Source organism: Leucopleurus acutus (genome assembly GCF_964270905.1).
Source record: "Leucopleurus acutus genome assembly, chromosome: 5".
Lineage (NCBI taxonomy): Eukaryota > Metazoa > Chordata > Mammalia > Artiodactyla > Delphinidae > Leucopleurus > Leucopleurus acutus.
The window spans coordinates 71,355,421-71,372,171 of record NC_139147.1 but is presented as its reverse complement, the minus strand read 5'-3'; the positions used below and the strand labels follow the sequence as shown (position 1 = coordinate 71,372,171).

General features: G+C 40.1%; 2 protein-coding genes across 3 annotated transcripts in view; one reads left to right on the top strand and one right to left on the bottom strand.

Annotated features, from left to right (window-relative positions):
* Nucleotides 1-9,167, bottom strand: part of DRC9 (dynein regulatory complex subunit 9) — a gene marked incomplete at its 3' end in the record, with an annotated part of 39,272 nt that extends 30,105 nt beyond the window's left edge. Inside the window, exons 1-5 of the mRNA XM_082840272.1 lie at nucleotides 9,128-9,167; nucleotides 7,897-8,164; nucleotides 2,744-2,967; nucleotides 1,043-1,171; nucleotides 11-92 (exon numbers count right to left, since the gene is read on the bottom strand). Coding sequence (XP_082696398.1) covers nucleotides 11-92; nucleotides 1,043-1,171; nucleotides 2,744-2,967; nucleotides 7,897-8,164; nucleotides 9,128-9,135 — 711 coding nt within the window. The 5' untranslated portion in view covers nucleotides 9,136-9,167. The remainder of the gene's footprint in view (nucleotides 1-10; nucleotides 93-1,042; nucleotides 1,172-2,743; nucleotides 2,968-7,896; nucleotides 8,165-9,127) is intronic.
* A 2,920-nt stretch (nucleotides 9,168-12,087) lies between these two features.
* RPL35A (ribosomal protein L35a) lies at nucleotides 12,088-15,657 on the top strand. 2 transcript variants are annotated; one of them, XM_082839439.1, is made up of 5 exons: nucleotides 12,088-12,142; nucleotides 12,697-12,741; nucleotides 12,952-13,104; nucleotides 14,183-14,327; nucleotides 15,577-15,657. In XM_082839439.1, exons 1-5 carry the CDS (start codon nucleotides 12,123-12,125, stop codon nucleotides 15,598-15,600), a joined length of 387 nt encoding a protein of 128 aa, XP_082695565.1. In that variant the 5' UTR covers nucleotides 12,088-12,122; the 3' UTR covers nucleotides 15,601-15,657. The 2 variants fall into 2 exon arrangements, with proteins under 2 accessions (XP_082695565.1, XP_082695566.1); XM_082839440.1 differs by lacking the exon at nucleotides 12,088-12,142 and adding an exon at nucleotides 12,178-12,263.
* The last annotated feature ends 1,094 nt before the right edge of the window (nucleotides 15,658-16,751 follow it).

Genomic DNA, 16,751 nt, shown 5'->3' with positions numbered 1-16,751 from the left:
TAGTTCTTACCTGTACTTCAGCTTGCCTTTCTCTTTTGACATTAAGCAGCTGTTTTTGAAGAGATTTTATCTTTTTTCTTCCATTTTTCTCCCTAGGAGAAATAAGAATAATTTGTGTTTAGAGTAGTGCTTCTCAAACTTTAGTGTGCACAGGGTTCGCCTAGAAGCTAAGAAAGAGATTCCTGGGCTCTACCCCAGAGATTCTCATTCATTTGGTCTGGGTTGGGGGCCCTGGAATTTGTTTCTCTACCAAGTTCCCAGGTGATGCTAATGGTGCTGGTCCATGGAGCAAACTTTCAGTAACACTTTAAAAAAAGACCGTGTTATATCTAAAATAGCTGCTGCTGAGAAAAGGCTAAGAAGAGGAAGAGGAAGAGGAAAAAGAAGACTCCTTTCTATTCTGAGCACTTCTCAATAACCTTATGTGGTAGTCTTTATCATTACCCCTATTTTACAGATGAGGAAAATGCATGTAGAATGCTGAGGTAACTTGCTGTGGAGGACATGAGAATGTTCCTCACCGACCTCCAAGTACAGGCAATGTAAGCAAGTAAGGGTCCCAGCTCTAGGCTCTGAACTCCTTCACTGTGTGTGCTAGAACAAGAGAAGCCACTGCAATCAGAAGCCCATGTACTGCAATGAAGAGTAGCTCCTGCTCAACGCAACTAGAGAAAGCCCGTGAGCAGCAATGAAGACCCAATGCAGTCAAAAATAAATAACTAAAATAAATAAATTTATAAAAAAAGAAAGCATGAACTTAACTAGAATCTTGAGATTGTCATTGCCAAAACAAACCATAGATTATGCACTACCCATTTATAGTACATATATTGTACTTTATGTATTGTAGACACAGATAACTGAAGCCCAGAAATTGAGTTATGTTACCAGCAGAACTAGGAATAAAACCCAAATTTCTGACTTCTAGTTATCTTCATTCAAAAGCAAAAATTTGATTTGCTTTAGAAATCTAAGACTTCCAGTAAGAATTTTATAGAATTTTAAAATGCAGCAAAGCAAATAAAACTAAAATTACTCTGACCTGGCAATGATATTATAGAAATGCATTTTGTTTTCCCTCTCTTTGCCCAAAGCTTTCAGGAGATTGGTGAAAGTGCCTGAATCTTGCAACTCCTGCATGGTTTCTGTAATTACATCACTGAAAAATTGCCTGTAAAGAGAAACAAAAAAGATGAATCAATAAGATATATTTCCCTACATTCCCAAAGGGCTACAGAAATCACACAAGTTAAGACCCAGAAGGAACATCATAACTAAGTTATGGAATTATTCTTGGAATGCAAAAATAGTTTAGTATTAGAAAACCTACTAATGGAATTCATCACATTAATAAAGACAAAAGGAGAAAAAAGCCATATGATCATCACATCATTTAAAAACAAACAACAGGGACTTCCCTGGTGGCGCAGTGGTTAAGAATCTGCCTGCCAATGCAGGGGACACGGGTTTGAGCCCTGGTCTGGGAAGATTCCACATGCCGCAGAGCAACTAAGCCCATGCGCCACAACTACTGAGCCTGCGCTCTAGAGCCCACGAGCCACAACTACTGAGCCCACGTGCCACAGCTACTGAAGCCTGCGTACCTAGAGCCTGTGCTCCACAAGGAGAAGCCACCGCAATGAGAAGCCCATGCACTGCAACAAAGAGTAGCCCCTGCTCACCACAACTAGAGAAAGACGGTGTGCAGCAACAAAGACCCAACACAGCCATAAATAAATAAATAAATAAATTTATTAAATAAATAAATGAGAATAATGATAGCAACTTTGCAACATTAATGTAAGTATTAGCAGGAAGGTTCAGCCAAATGCTTGACACAAATTGGTAGCTATTGTGGTACTTTATCCATTAGTAAGAGACAGACACTGTCAAAGTAGCCAAATTTTAAACTGCTTTAATCCTGAGGGTTTCTTAAAAGCAGTCTCAATTTTCATTGTCTCATTATTCAGTTTTTTGCTGTCAACTGGCTTGCTGACAAAGAAACCTGTTAAGTTAAAAGAGGGTATAACCTTACGGTAAGAATTTTTGGTACATAAGGGTTTGTAGCAATTACCCAGAGCCATTAGCCAAATCCAGCCTGTAGTCTATTTTTGAAAATAAGTTTTATTGGAATACAACGTTGCCCGTTTGTTTACATATCATCTATGGCTGTTTTCATGGGATAACAGCAGAGTTGAGTGGTTTCAACAGAGAGTTTATGTCCTGCAAAACCAAAAATATTTACTGTTTGTCCCCTTACAGAAAAACTTGCTGACCCCTGCTTTAGGCCCTCACCAGAAGGCTTCTCATGGCGGTGGCTTCTCTTGTTGTGGAGCACGGGCTCTTGGAGCGCGGGCTTCAGTAGCTGTGGCACACGGGCTCAGTAGTAGTGGCTTGCAGGCTTAGTTGCTCCGCGGCATGTGGGATCTTCCCAGACCAGGGCTCGAACCCAGGTCCCCTGCACTGGCAGGCAGATTCCTAACCACTGCGCCACCAGGGAAGCCCCATTATTCTCATTTTTAAAAACTGTAAACAAAGGCTCAATAACTTACCCAACCATACAGCCACCATACTTTCAACTGTACCACACTTGCCCTAGGTAGTCTGGCTAATCCTATTATCTGCAGTCACTCGGATACAATGACCAACCCATAGAAGAAGAGAGCAGTGAGCCACCCCTGACCCACTCTTCAGCCATCTAGAAATACATTATCACATTTCCAAATATGCTCTCGTTCCTTACCTATCAATCTGAATTTTCTTCAGTGTCTCTGTATTCATTATGATCTGCCTTGTAGGTTCTTTGAAGATAAGATCTTGCACTTTGTTAAACTGGCCTCCTTGTCTGATTTCTGGTAACTTGGGCTCTTCTTTATGTATGAATGGACCAGATAGTTTTGAGGGTTTTGAGACCGGTGAAAGTTTTTCTAAGCTTTTTCCTTCTAAATTTATTTCTTTGTTATTCTTCTAAAAGCAATAAATGATGTTTCACGTTAAGACAGATTTTTAAAACATAAAGAAACAACGCTATATGAGGGCCTCTGCCTACATTTTGAACCTCTTATAATATTACCACCAGAAAATTACCCTTTTCTTCAGCCACATCAAACTACATGCTCTGCTGTTTTGTGTCCTCCTGACTTTATACGTTCCCACTCTCTGTCATTCCCCAACCTGGTAAACTTTATGACCAAAGGTAAAGTTCTCTGTGAAACATCTCTATTAGCAGACATTTACCATTTGTAATTATTTGTATAAATATCTCCATTAGATTGTAAATTCTATGAGGGAAGGGACAGTGTCTTAGAGATCTTGGTGCACCTCAAATTCTTTTTCGAACAAGATTGGATATTAAATAAATGTGGCCATCTTTATAATCCCATTGTTTAGAAGAATGTCTACAGTACAGTAAAGACTCAAATGTTCACTGAACACATGAATTTTAAATACAGTTGTCCCTTGGTATCTGTGGAGGACAGATACCCCCCGCCCCTCAAGGAGACCAAAATCCACAGATGCTGATGGCCCTTATATAAAATGGCATAGTATTTGTTTATAACCTATGCACATCCTCTCATGTACTTTAAATCATCTCTAGGTTACTTATAATAACTAATACAATGTAAATACTATGTAAATAGCTGCCAGCACACAGCAAATTCAAGTTTTGCTTTTTGGAACTTTCCGGAATTTTTTTCTGAATATTTTCAATCCATGGTTGCTTGAATCCGCAGATGTGGAACCCGCGGATATGGAGGGCCCACTGTATAAAGAATGAAAGGAGAATCATACCAAAGAGTAGGAGTTGATAGTATATTTAGTGGTGTGATACAGATTTCGAAGTTCATGTGGGGAATTTTCAAACCCAAACTTGAATACTAAGGGGTAAGCATTACCATAGGAACAGGATATGTCTTTCAATTGATGATTCCTATTTAATCTGTGGCTAAAATCTTCAGCCAATGGGAAGCCATATAACACAGCAATTATGCTGTGCATATGGACTCTGAAACCAGACTTCCTTGTTTAAATCCTGGCCCTATCTGTTACTTTAAACAGATAAACCACATTGACTTTAGGCAACTATTTAACATCTCTATGCCTCCATCTTCCCATTGATAAAATAGGGATAAGAATAGTACTTGCCCTCCAGTAGTTATTATGAGGATGGAAGGATGGAAGGAAGGAAGGAAGGGAGGGAGGGAGGGAGGGAGGAGAGAAATAAGAGAGAAAGGGAGAAAGAAAAAGAAAGAAAGAAAGAAAAGAAACAAAGAAACAAAGAAAGTATTTAGAACAGTACACAGAACTATGCAAGTTCAGCATTTGATATGATTACTTAAATTTTTGTGCTGATCCTATGCACAGAAGAGTTTCATATGTATATTGATACTTAAAAGCCTAGGTCTGGGCTTCCCTGGTGGCACAGTGGTTGAGAGTCTGCCTGCTGATGCAGGGGACACGGGTTCGTGCCCCGGTCCGGGAAGATCCCACATGCCACAGAGTGGCTAGGCGCGTGAGCCATGGCTGCTGAGCCTGTGCGTCCGGAGCCTGTGCTCCACAACGGGAGAGGCCACAACAGTGAGAGGCCCAGGTACTGCAAAAAAAAAAAAAAGCCTAGGTCTTCCTTAGCTAAACTTCAATTAGACCAGAAATGTTAAAAAAAAAAAAAGAAAAAACTATCCATAAAAGTTAATAAACACAGACTCAACAGCATTTTTCCTTATATCAACCATAAGCAAAGATTCAGATCTGAGGAAAACATTTGTAGGCAAGTACAAAACAAAATGCTGCCTTAAATAAGAATTAAATTTTAAAATACTCCTTTAAATTAAAATTTATATGATTGACTACAAAGAGAACAGACGCCATAGAATTTCAACAGTTAAACTGAAACTTATCTGTACATAAGGAAAATGTTAAGTACGTGGATGGTTATTACTCTAGAGTTTGTCTAGGGAGGGAATGGGAAATGTAAGGCCTGGAAAGCTTGTTTTTTCTGATCACCCTAACCATTGTTCCTCTACCTTTGTGCTTGGGCATCTGGAAAAGGAAGCAAATGTGTTAAACAGCTTGATGTACTGATTACCAGAAATAAATATGAATTTTCAGAGGAGAACTTAAAGGAACTGGCTAAATATTCTGGTCCATTCACTTCCTTGTACAGTAGGGTATTAGATCCTAAGGGAAAAGATAAGAAAAACAGTATTCCGGGCAGGGGAGCTCTTTCCAAACTTTGGACCAATTACTCCCACTTCTGGTAGAACTTGGTACATTAGTATATTTTTCATCATTCCATTCCATGATTCTAATGAATGAAAAACTCTTTGGAAATATCTTTAGCTATAAAAATGGTGTGAAAGAGGGATAATGCTAACTAAACTTTCATCCCAGGGTTGTTATTGTAAGGCTCAACAATGTGAAGCTTTTGGAGAAAGAAAGCATTCACATTCATACTAAGGTTTTTAATTATATATCATATGCCCTATAGGGCAATGGTACTATAAAAATTTATGAGTTAGAACTATAGTACTATAAAGTAAAAAAACAAAAAGTTATTTTAAGGGTCACAATTTTTAAAAGTTATAGAACTAACATTGAGAAAGGGGCTTTTAAGCTGCTATTAATCAACATAAGAGTACAAACCGTTACTCTTTTTTTTTTTTTTTTTTTTTTGCGGTATGCGGGCCTCTCTGTTGTGGCCTCTCCCGTTGCGGAGCACAGGCTCCGGACGCGCAGGCTCAGCGGCCATAGCTCGTCGGCCTAGCCGCTCCGCGGCACGTGGGATCCTCCCGGACCGGGGCACGAACCCATGTCACCTGCATCGGCAGGCGGACTCTCAACCACTGCGCCACCAGGGAAGCCCCCGTTACTCTTTATACTTCTATAAAATCATAAGTAGGGCCTCTGTTAAGTCAGAAAATTTTGTGGGTGAAGATCATAAACAGAATAAAACTGCAAAAGTTTTGTTCTTTTGTTTACTGGAGTGGTGACCACTACTGAATGTTGTTTATAAATTTGGGTTTTTCCTTCTCTGTTGAGTTTCTATGATGGAAAATTACCCTTTTTTAAAGCCTGACAGTAAATATCATTGATAAAACTTTATCTTGTTAACTGAATATCTTCCCTCTTTATTTTTGATTCTTACTGAAGGAGACAATAGAAAGGAAACACTAGTCTCTTTTGTACTATTTGTTAACTAGTTTAATTTAAGAATTAGACTCATTTTAAAAGCATTGAAAGGCTTAGTTCTTGGGTTTCCAATATCTTTGCTTTTCATAAGTTAATAAGGAAACTAATTCCTATAATACCCATTAATGTCTTAAAAGTACCTCAAAACTCATAGAATGTTAGTATTAGAAGGGATCATTTAGTTAAAACTCCATCACACTACTGAAGCCCACGTGCCTAGAGCCTGTGCTCCACAAGAGAAGCCACTGCAATGAGAAGCCCATGCACTGCAACAAAAAATAGCCCCTGCTTGCTGCTGGCTGCAACTAGAGAAAGCCCACTCACAGCAACGAAGATCCAACACAGCCAAAAAATAAATAAAATTAAAAAAAAAACTCTATCACAATTTACAAATGAGAAAACTAAGACCAAGAAAGCGAAATGAATTGCCCATAGCACACAATTAAACCATAAAGGTCCCCAACTCCAAATCCAGTGTTCTATTAAAATTTTGTATAAACTTTTATAAAAGCTGTATAAACCCAGGTTATACATATAATAATAACTTTAAAATCGTAAGGGCCGGGCTTCCCTGGTGGCGCAGTGGTTAAGAATCCGCCAGCCAATGCAGGGGACACAGGTTTGAGCCCTGGTCCGGGAAGATCCCACATGCCACGGAGCAGCAAAGCCCGTGCGCCACAACTGCTGAGCCTGCGCTCTAGAGCCCTCAAGCTACAACTACTGAAGCACGCACGCCTGAACCCATGCTCCGCAACAAGAGAAGCCACCGCAATGAAAAGCCCACGCACTACAACGAAGAGTAGCCACCGCTTGCCGCAACTAGAGAAAGCCTGCGCGCAGCAACAAAGACCCAATACAGCCAAAAATAAATAAAAATAAAATCAATTTAAAATCATAAGGGGCAATTAAAGGGAAATTTAATTTTCTAATCACAATACATATGGACTTCTTTTCTGTTAGACATGAAAATCAATTTACCCTCTCATTTTTATAGCAATTTTCATTTATCATAGAATCAGAAATAAGAATATATTCTGTACAAATTATATAATGTAATTTTGTTAAACGTAATAAATATGTATTTGTATTTATAAATTGTTTCTATTTTATATCTACAACCCAAGTTATTAAAACTTACAAGAGCTTAAGAATTCATAAAGATTTTGCCCACTACCAAGCTGAGTTTTTTGATAACTCAGTGGTCCTTTGAGGAGGAGTCCATAACATCATTGAAAATGTAATGGCTGACACAATGATGTGGCTGGATATTTAAAAAGGCAGATTGCAAGATATTTAGCAATAACAAAGTCATTTTAGATGAAAGCAATATTGACAGGGTCCAGTTGAATTTCCTCCCTCTAGTGTTCAGTTAGCTTTTAGCAGCTGAGAAATACAAGATAGGTAAGACAACACAATTACTTGTTCCATCTCCTCAGTATATATATTGTATTTATACTGATTTATCTATAGGCCTTTTAGAATAATGCCAATATATTGGAAGAAAAGGATATTCTGATTGGTAATGTACCTTGAGCTATGTCTATTTCACTCCATTAATTGAGAGTACATATCTCAGTAATTATTGTAGCCCTTTATCTGATATGAAGGTGCTATTTCCCAAGTTAAATTGAATGGCATAGGTACTGACAATGATGGAGAAATAAAAAGAAAAGAAAGCAAAAATTAAGTAATGCTGAATGTATATACCACGCTGATATTTTTTCTTTTTTCATACTGAACTGGCATGATATAGTTTAGAATAGAGAGCTGGTCTATGGTGTCCTCCAGAACTGCAGAGATCCTCAGTACATCTAGAAGGGAGAGTGGCTCCATGACTTCTGGGATGATTTCTACGGCTGTTTCTTTGGCTGTTTCTTCATTTTCTTCTACAGCAGTAGGTGGTTCACCTGTCACTGACACTCTCACCTCAGAATGCCAGATTTTTGGAGGAAGATTTGAGGCTTCCAGCTGACCTCTAAGAATGGAGGAAAAAATAAGTCAGCCACCAAATGTTTAAAAATTACTTAAACTCAGAAGCAGAGGCAGCATGTAGATTGGCTCCTACAAAGTCCATTTTGTCATATAATATAACCAAGATAATGAACAAAAGTAGTTTGCAGATGATTCTGCTAAATACCTCCCAGTAACATTCTGACCTTCCAAAGAAAAGCAACTTACTGGTTAATAAAGATATGTAGCCTGGGCTATTTGGCTATGCTTAACCAATTTGAACTTGGGCTAAAATAAACTTTTTTCTAGCAACATCTTTAGATGCCAACCAAAACTGTCTCATGGTTAGTGAAAAATAGAACGTAGTAGCCATTCTCCAAGATGGACCATATGATTCTCACCTTCTTGTACTCTTGCCCTTTGGTAGTCTTCCCCACATTGAATAGGACTAACCTATGTAACCAAAAGAATATTGTGGTTTCCAAGGCTAGGTGAATTTGAGACATTAAAGCTTCTCCATTATTCTCTCATATCTCTCACTCTGTGGGGATCCAGATGCCTTGTCACAAGGACACTTAAGGAGCCCTGTGAAAAGGTTCATGAGGGTGAGGAACTAAGGCCTCTTGCCAACAGCCAGCATCAACTTGCCAGCTCTGTAAATGAGCCATCTTGGAAGTGGATCCTCTAGCCCCAGTCAACTCTTCAGATGATTGGCCAACTTTGACTTATGAGAAATCCCCAGACAGAACCATACAGTTAAGCTGCTCCCAAATTCTTAAACCATCCAACCAAGCTACGCCTAAATTCCTGACCCACAGAAATTGTGTGAAATAATAAATGTTTATATTTTAAATCACTAAGTTTTGGGGTAATTTGTTACACAGCCATAGGTAAACAATACACGGAAATTTAACATAAGGCATTTCATATATATTTTTTTATATATATATACATATGAATATATAATAAATTGGAACTTGGAACATACTCTTCCATTCTTCTTGAGTTAGTTTTGTTAACCTCCTTGGTACATTTATAATCTCACAAAAATGCAGTCACCTAAAGTGGGAAGAAAACATTGAGATTAGTTTAAGGGAATGTTGAATGACATTTAAGTTATTTCTATACTCTTCCATTAAGAGAAAAAGAATTACAAGTGCTGTGGCTTATCCCCCCTTTTGGCTTAGCAGAGCGGTCCCGGAGGTGGAAGAACCACCGCCACCGTGTGGCACAGGTGTATTAAGTAGTCAGCTTAATTATTGGCAGATAAATATAATCTTCGAGTTTCTTAAGGTAAATTAGTGTCCAGCATGGCTTTTGTATGTTTTTTAATTATATTCTGAGTATTAATTGGCAATCTTTATATAAGAAATTTACTTTTCTGTTATTCTGATTACTAAATTATTTAATTTGATGGCTCCATTTCCCTGATCTGCCAGATTAACAGAATTTATTGCACCCAGACTTAAAAAAAAACTGAGATCGCACTTAGAAAAACTGTATTTATCCTGAAAATCAGTTTAACACTGCTGTTAAGATGTTACCCTTCCTCAGTAAACCAAAGTCCTTTCTGGTTAAATAAGCTTTACAATGAGAACACCCTCTGGAGATTTTTGCTCTATACCTAATGAATAATGAATGGTAAGTTTCCAGTGTGATTTTGTCCACAGTAAAGTGATCCTGAGGAGGGCGGTTACAAGTATGTCTCATGCAACAAACATCTCATATGCAAAAATTAAAGAATCTTTATGTAAACTGAAAACAAGATACTCCAAACTAGCCAAATTTTCTGGTTCAAGGACAGTCTTAGCAGGAAATAGCATGGTGTTAAGATTTTGGTTTTTTGCTGTGTTGTTGTTTCTTTATTTTTCCATTTTTTAGGCCTGGGGCATAGGTAAGTGTGCCTCACATAGGTAAGATGGGACTATGCTTATGTAGAATCCAGTGCTTTCGTTCTGTTATGGCTTCTCATTCCTCAATACTAGAAACTCAGGAGTCATTTCTGCTGCCATCCTGACATCAGCATTCCCCCAATTCAAACCACCATGAGGTCCTGTGGATTTTACCTTCAATTTCTATCTCCCCCAACACCATGCTGAATATAGCTGTTGTTTCTTGCCTGAACTACTCTAACAGCTTCCAAAGTTTTTAAAATTAATTAATTATTTTTGGCTGCATTGGGTCTTTCTCTAGTTGCAGAGAGCAGGGCCTAGTTTTCGTTGCAGTGTGCGGGCTTCTCATTGCAGTGGCTTCTCTTGTTGCAGAGCATGGGCTCTAGGCGCACAGGCTTCAGTTGTTGTGGTGTGCAGGCTCACTAGTTGCGGCGCACGGGCTTAGTTGCTCTGCGGCATGTGGGATCTTCCCAGACCAGGGCTCGAACCCGTGTCCCCTGCATTGGCAGGCCGATCTTAACCACTGCGCCACCAGGGAAGCCCCACAGCTTCCAAATTAAAAGTGATCTTTTTGAAATGAAGAACTCATCTTTTAAAGTTGAAAATCTCATCATGTCTCTCCTTAGAACCCTTCAATGGTTTCTCACTAACTTGGGAAAAAAAGTAAAATTCTTAACTTGGACCATAGGGCCTGCATGATCTGGGCTCCTCTTCCTCTCCAGATGCATCTGGCACTGCACTTTTATTGCTCTCATGGCTCCAGCTTCAATGGGCTTCTTTTCCCTATGGAATCATGCTCCCTTCCAACTCAGGGTCTTTGCATATGCTATTCTTTCAAGTTGAACGACTCTTCCCCTCACCTCTTCACCACTGGTCCATCAGGTACTAGCTTAAATCAGTGGCATATTTCTAGGTATCTGCCATTTGCCCCATCTGGAGCCAATCTCCAGAGGGAAAAATTTTTCTCACATTACCTTCTAATGTGCCATATATTTTACTCGCTCATTGTCTTGCTCCGCCTACTAGGATGTAAGCTCCATGAGGGCAGAGCTTTCTGTTGTTCTGTTTACTGCAGCCTCCTCCGAGCCAAGAACAAAATTTCGTACATGGTAGTCAGTCATTCAACAAACTGCTGACAAAAGGAATGAATCCATAGGGCAACACATAAATGTGCAATAGTTAGGAAATGTAAATCTCTCATGTCCACTAAGCTATCCCATTCTAGTCTACGAATATTTACTGAAGACCTATGGCACGTGACCACGGTGCTGCGCGCCGCCAGAGTTTGGCAGCTGAATGACTTCTCCTTAAAAGGCAACAAAGCCTTTTCAGGACAGTGCTGTTCACCCTCCGAGTCAAAATGAAGACTGGCGGTAAGAACTTAAGTCACTTCTGGAAAGAGATAAAGGAGCAGAAGGAGGGGAGTATGAGGGTGTGGGGGACAAAAGGAGTATAAGGAGTATAAGGAGTATAAGGAGTATGAGGGTGGTGGGGGACAAAAGATAAAGAGAAGGAAGAGCTCTCTTCTCCTGCCTTTGTGTTCGCAGTCTTTCTCTTCCTGGCTAGGATCCGAGAGTTTCCGTTCGCCCTACTGCTATGTGGTAAGAAGGAAAGATACCCACTTGTTGGCGAATCAAATCTGGGGTATTCGAGGCGGGGGTAGTCCTCCAGTCGGGCTTCACTTTTCCCGCTACAGCACCCGACGCCGCTGGAACCAAGCTAAGGTGTTTCTATGGCAACGCAGAGCTTTGGAGGACCTGTTCTTCTCCTTTAGCTGGCTACCATTTTGCCTCCCTCTGTTCCAAAGTATATAGTACATGTTGCAGTTTACAAAGATAAAAAACTTAGGGAAAGAATTGTACGAGTGCTCTTGAACGTGGCTTATTTCAGTCAGAAGACGATTTCTGAAGCTTATTTTTTTGGCGGTGGCGGGAGATACCCAAATGGGGGGGCGGGGCGGAGAGGTGTTTACCCACGAGGCCACGCGGCGGGGCCTTCTGTTTCTTTTTCAGCCATCTTGGACCCTGTGGAGGTGTGTGGCGTTTCCGCGGCTGAACTTTGGGGGCAAATAAGTGGGGTCGGCTCGGCTATATGCCTCTCATGAGATGCTGGTGCAGCTCCGAGGCTCTACCAGCTAATGATTTCTATGGATTCCAGCAACAGGGAGGACAGGATGGAGGAGATACGGGACTGATGGTGCTGGTCCCCTGACCTCCGAGAATGGGTGCTCCGGTAACTGGAGTTGCTTGCGGTCCCTAGCGGAGTAAAATATAAAATAGATGCATTTTGTCTGGCAGCAGTGGCACTTTTAGGCAGGGTTCTTTGTTCATTTACTCCCACCTCAAACCTGGCTTTGCCTGTTTACTATGTCTTTCCTTAGCTTTTCTTTCCCATTCAGTGTTTAAAAGTCTTGTTCTCTGCGTGCTTCTCTCGCTCCTTGATCTTTTTTTTTCCCATGATCGTGGCGTGAACTTTATTAAGGCTTTCTTTTGGGGTTTCTAGGAGTTACTTTCTGTAGTGTACTGTCTTGCTACTTTAGGTTTTGTCTTCCTTTTGGAATTTGCTTAGTTATCAGGTATTCTCTGAGTTTGGGGCGCTATTCCAGAGGAGGCTAGGTGGGAAACGCGCGTTGCAAGATTTTAAACTGATTTATTTTTGTTTTAAGGCCTGCTGGGAACAGGACTTCTAAAACGACAAATATGTCTGGAAGGTATGCGTTTTAAATATCATTGCTTTGTACTTGTAGTTTATTAGGCGTGAGCCTACATGTGAGTTTAAAACTGGTGGGGAAAAAATTTAGATGTTTGCTATATAGGTAACTTCTAGGTGGTTGTCATTACAAGTCAACTCATACCTGTGGTTTGTTGAAGTTAAGTGAGATCTTTTAACAGCTTATGATTAACAGTATATTTTGTCTTAGGCTGTGGTCCAAGGCCATTTTTGCTGGCTATAAGCGGGGTCTACGCAACCAGAGGGAGCACACAGCTCTCCTGAAAATTGAAGGTGTATATGCTCGAGATGAAACTGAATTCTATCTAGGCAAGAGATGTGCTTACGTGTACAAAGCAAAGAAGTAAGTTGATAGTATTGTGCTTTTTGAGTTTTCACTTGATTGGTCTCATTTGAAGTTAGTTAAGTAAATGGTACTGTTGTGGTTTCTACTTTGGGAGTTCAAGGAAATTCACGGTTAGTGTTGGATATAGGTGTCTTCTGCACTTAGAAAAATTACAGCTATTGTTTTAAGGATGGCGTCAGGTCCTTGTATTATGATCTTAAGGTTTTATAGAGCATTTTTCATATGGCTTAATTCATTTTGTTGATCTCTTGAAGTTACAATTTTATAGATGTTTAAAGATGTTATCTCTAGAGCATTGGTTCTTAAACCCATTCCAGATCAATTAAAATCTCTGGGATAGAGGTGGGGGCGGGGGTAGAAGCAATGGGTGGACTATTGTGTATTTAAATTGGTTTTAAAAAGATCTTTGGGAACATGTTTTCATCTCCCCCATCCCCCTTTCCTCCTGCAACCAGAGTGATCCTTTAAATTTTTTAATTTTTTTCCCACTCGTGGTTTGCGGGATCTTTAGTTCCCTGACCAGGGATTGAACCCGGGCCCTTGGCAGTGAAAGCGTGGAGTCTTAATCACTGGACCACCAGGGATTTCCCAATCCTTTAAAATTATAAGTCAAATCATCTGTACATTGCTCAAATTCCAACTCTTCCTCATCTCATTTAGTAAAAGCTAAAGTCATTAAGGAGCTTCTAAGACCGTATGCATTCAGGGCTCCCTCTGTCCTCTCTTAACCCAGCTAGGATTCATCTCTTGGCATCGTTTGCCTTTCCACAAGCCAGGGACACAACCTCAGTTTTTAACACAAGCTGTTCCCTTACCTTCGAATCTTTTTTCTGGTGTTAGCTTCTTAGTAAGGCCTTCCCTGGCTATTTAAAATTACAAACAAGTTCCTCTCTCCCTACACTCAAAATGTCCTCACATTTCTTGTCCCCCCCTTCCCTGCCCCCTCCGCATATTACAGCTATTACCGTTTAAGCTAGGGTTGAGGGCGACTGGTCTAGAAGTCACCTTGATTTTGTACCACACTATACTGGTTGTCTGGGTTCTCATGCCTTTTTTAATCTTCTTTTAAAATCAGCAATACAGTAACTCCTGGTGGAAAACCTAACAAAACCAGAGTAATCTGGGGAAAGATAACTCGTGCTCATGGAAACAGTGGCATGGTTCGTGCCAAATTCCGAAGCAACCTTCCTGCTAAGGCCATTGGACACAGAATCCGTGTGGTAAGTACATTATTAGCAACGTGGCACCTTTTGAATCAAACTAAGCTCACGGTGTTTGGCTTTGACTATTAAGGACTATTGTGATTATAAAATGTCACCAATAGATCATGCTGTAAAATTAGGGGCTACTGTGTAAGTGTATTATGGGACATTTTCTTGGCATTATAAGAAAAGTGAAGGCAAAGGGTTCAAATGGATTGTGCCTAGATTTCAGGTAATTGCTAAAGCTGCCTGGGGGTGGTGGGGAATAGCACAGTTGACCCTTGAACAATGCAGAGGTTAGGGGCACTGTGAGAAATCCACATACAACTTTACAGTTGGCTTCTTCATCTGGATTCAGTCAACTGCGGATTGTGCAGTATGCATTTACTGGAAAAAAATCTGTATATAAGTGGACCCGCACAGTTCAAACTTGTGTTGTTCGAGGGTCACCTATTTAAATGAACAATTTTATGGCAAATATATTTATTGGGCTCTGAAGTAATTGCTAGAAAATAAAAATTCAACATACCTTTTCCTGGCATAATTAATATTTCCGATCTCTTCATTGTGACAGTCTTGTTCAAATAGGTATTAGTTTTATTTTATAGAGGAAAACCAATGCTCATGTCCCAGGACTTCAACTACAGATTCTGTGATATTTTTAACAGGATAGCTCCTGTTTTCTTCAGTTAGGATCTATTTTTATTTTATTTTATTTTATTTTATTTTGCGGTATGCGGGCCTCTCACTGTTGTGGCCTCTCCCTTTGCGGAGCACAGGCTCCAGACACGCAGGCTCAGCGGCCATGGCTCACGGGCCTCGCTGCTCCGTGGTATGCGGGATCTTCCCATACTGGGGCACGAACCCATATCCCCTGCATCGGCAGGCGGGCTCTCAACCACTGCGCCACCAGGGAAGCCCTAGGATCTATTTTTAATAGACATGGCTACATCCTTGGGGTCACAGGGTACTTTTGAACCCTGCTGAGCAGTTGAGATTTCTCATCAGAGGAGGCTTTTACTATCATTAGAGGAAGCAAAATTAAATGGACTCTCAGGTTCCCAGTACTGGTTCTTAGTTAAAGAATGTTAACCTAGAAACTGAAGGCTCTAAAAATTTAGTTCCCTTCCCAGTAGGCTATAAGTCATTGGGTGCCTTTCAGAGATGGGTAATGGGACAATGGGAGATTTATTCATGTTGTGGTATTCAATAACTGTTTGTATATAACATGCACTTAATGACATTATGTTCTTTCCCCCCACACCAGATGCTGTACCCTTCAAGGATTTAAACTTACTGAAAAGTAAATAAATAAAAGTGTGGATTTGTTCCCTTGTATTTTTGTTAACACGGCTTAAAAAATTCTTTGCCCTGAATTCAGTTGCGAAGTGCTTAAATGGTGGTGGTTATCGGGCGTTTTCAGAGTATACGGGAGCCCAGAGAATATGGCAATTACAGAGATTTAGACAACAGGAGGGTTTTGATGAGGATAGGATGTATCTTAATATAAGACCTTAAATGTTGGCGGGAAGGTTACAAGTAAGCTTTATTTGGGGACGGTGGAAAGGAGTATCTTGGAAGGTTTACAGTGATGGAGTGCTGGAACCTAGCCTATGAAAAGTTTTTGGACAAGTGGAGATACCCGCAGGAAGGATAGAAGTCAGTTTTTAGCCAGTATTGATATACACCATGAAATTTTTCCAGATTTCCACATCAAATGGATCTATAACTTTTCCCCTTATTTCAGCTATGGTACTGGTAACTGCCTCCCTCATTAAATTGAAAGAAACTGAAAATATCTTAACTTCCTAAAGTACCTTGTAGTAGCATGCACTTGCTTAATATAGATTGGTTGGGAAACTTGGGGCTTAAAAATGGTAGTTGGGAGAAATTTGAATGAGGATTATATTGATGGTATTTGGCAGCTCATTTAGATGAGATATCCTTGGGATTTGTGACTGGGCAAAGCATCCAGTATATAACGCTTGACTGGGAATAATGTCTAAGTTGAAAGTGTCCCTAAATTGCCACATACCTTAAAAAATCTTGGTGGGAGGTGGTCAGGATGCCTGGACAGGGTTGCTGTCCTTTACTCCATGTTTTAATAGTAAAGTGCAGGATTGAGACGTTTTGGCATGATACAAAGGCAACTAAGCAGGGCTGCAGAATATTTTTAAATCTCAGAATGTGCTGAATACAAGTTTGAACCAAGGCATCAGTTCGAGTATGGTGGATTTAGGTGTTTGATGCAGTAGCAGGTACTCCTTTTATTAACCAACAGATCTTGACATTCCACTGAAAATACCAACAGAAAACTGGGAGTTTACCAAACAGCACCCCTTTTAACAGATTTTAATTGTATTTGTTTTCTCTAAGAAGCAGATTCTAAAAAATTATTAGCATGAAGGCGCGCAGCAGTTCTACGGTTTGCTTAGTTTAATG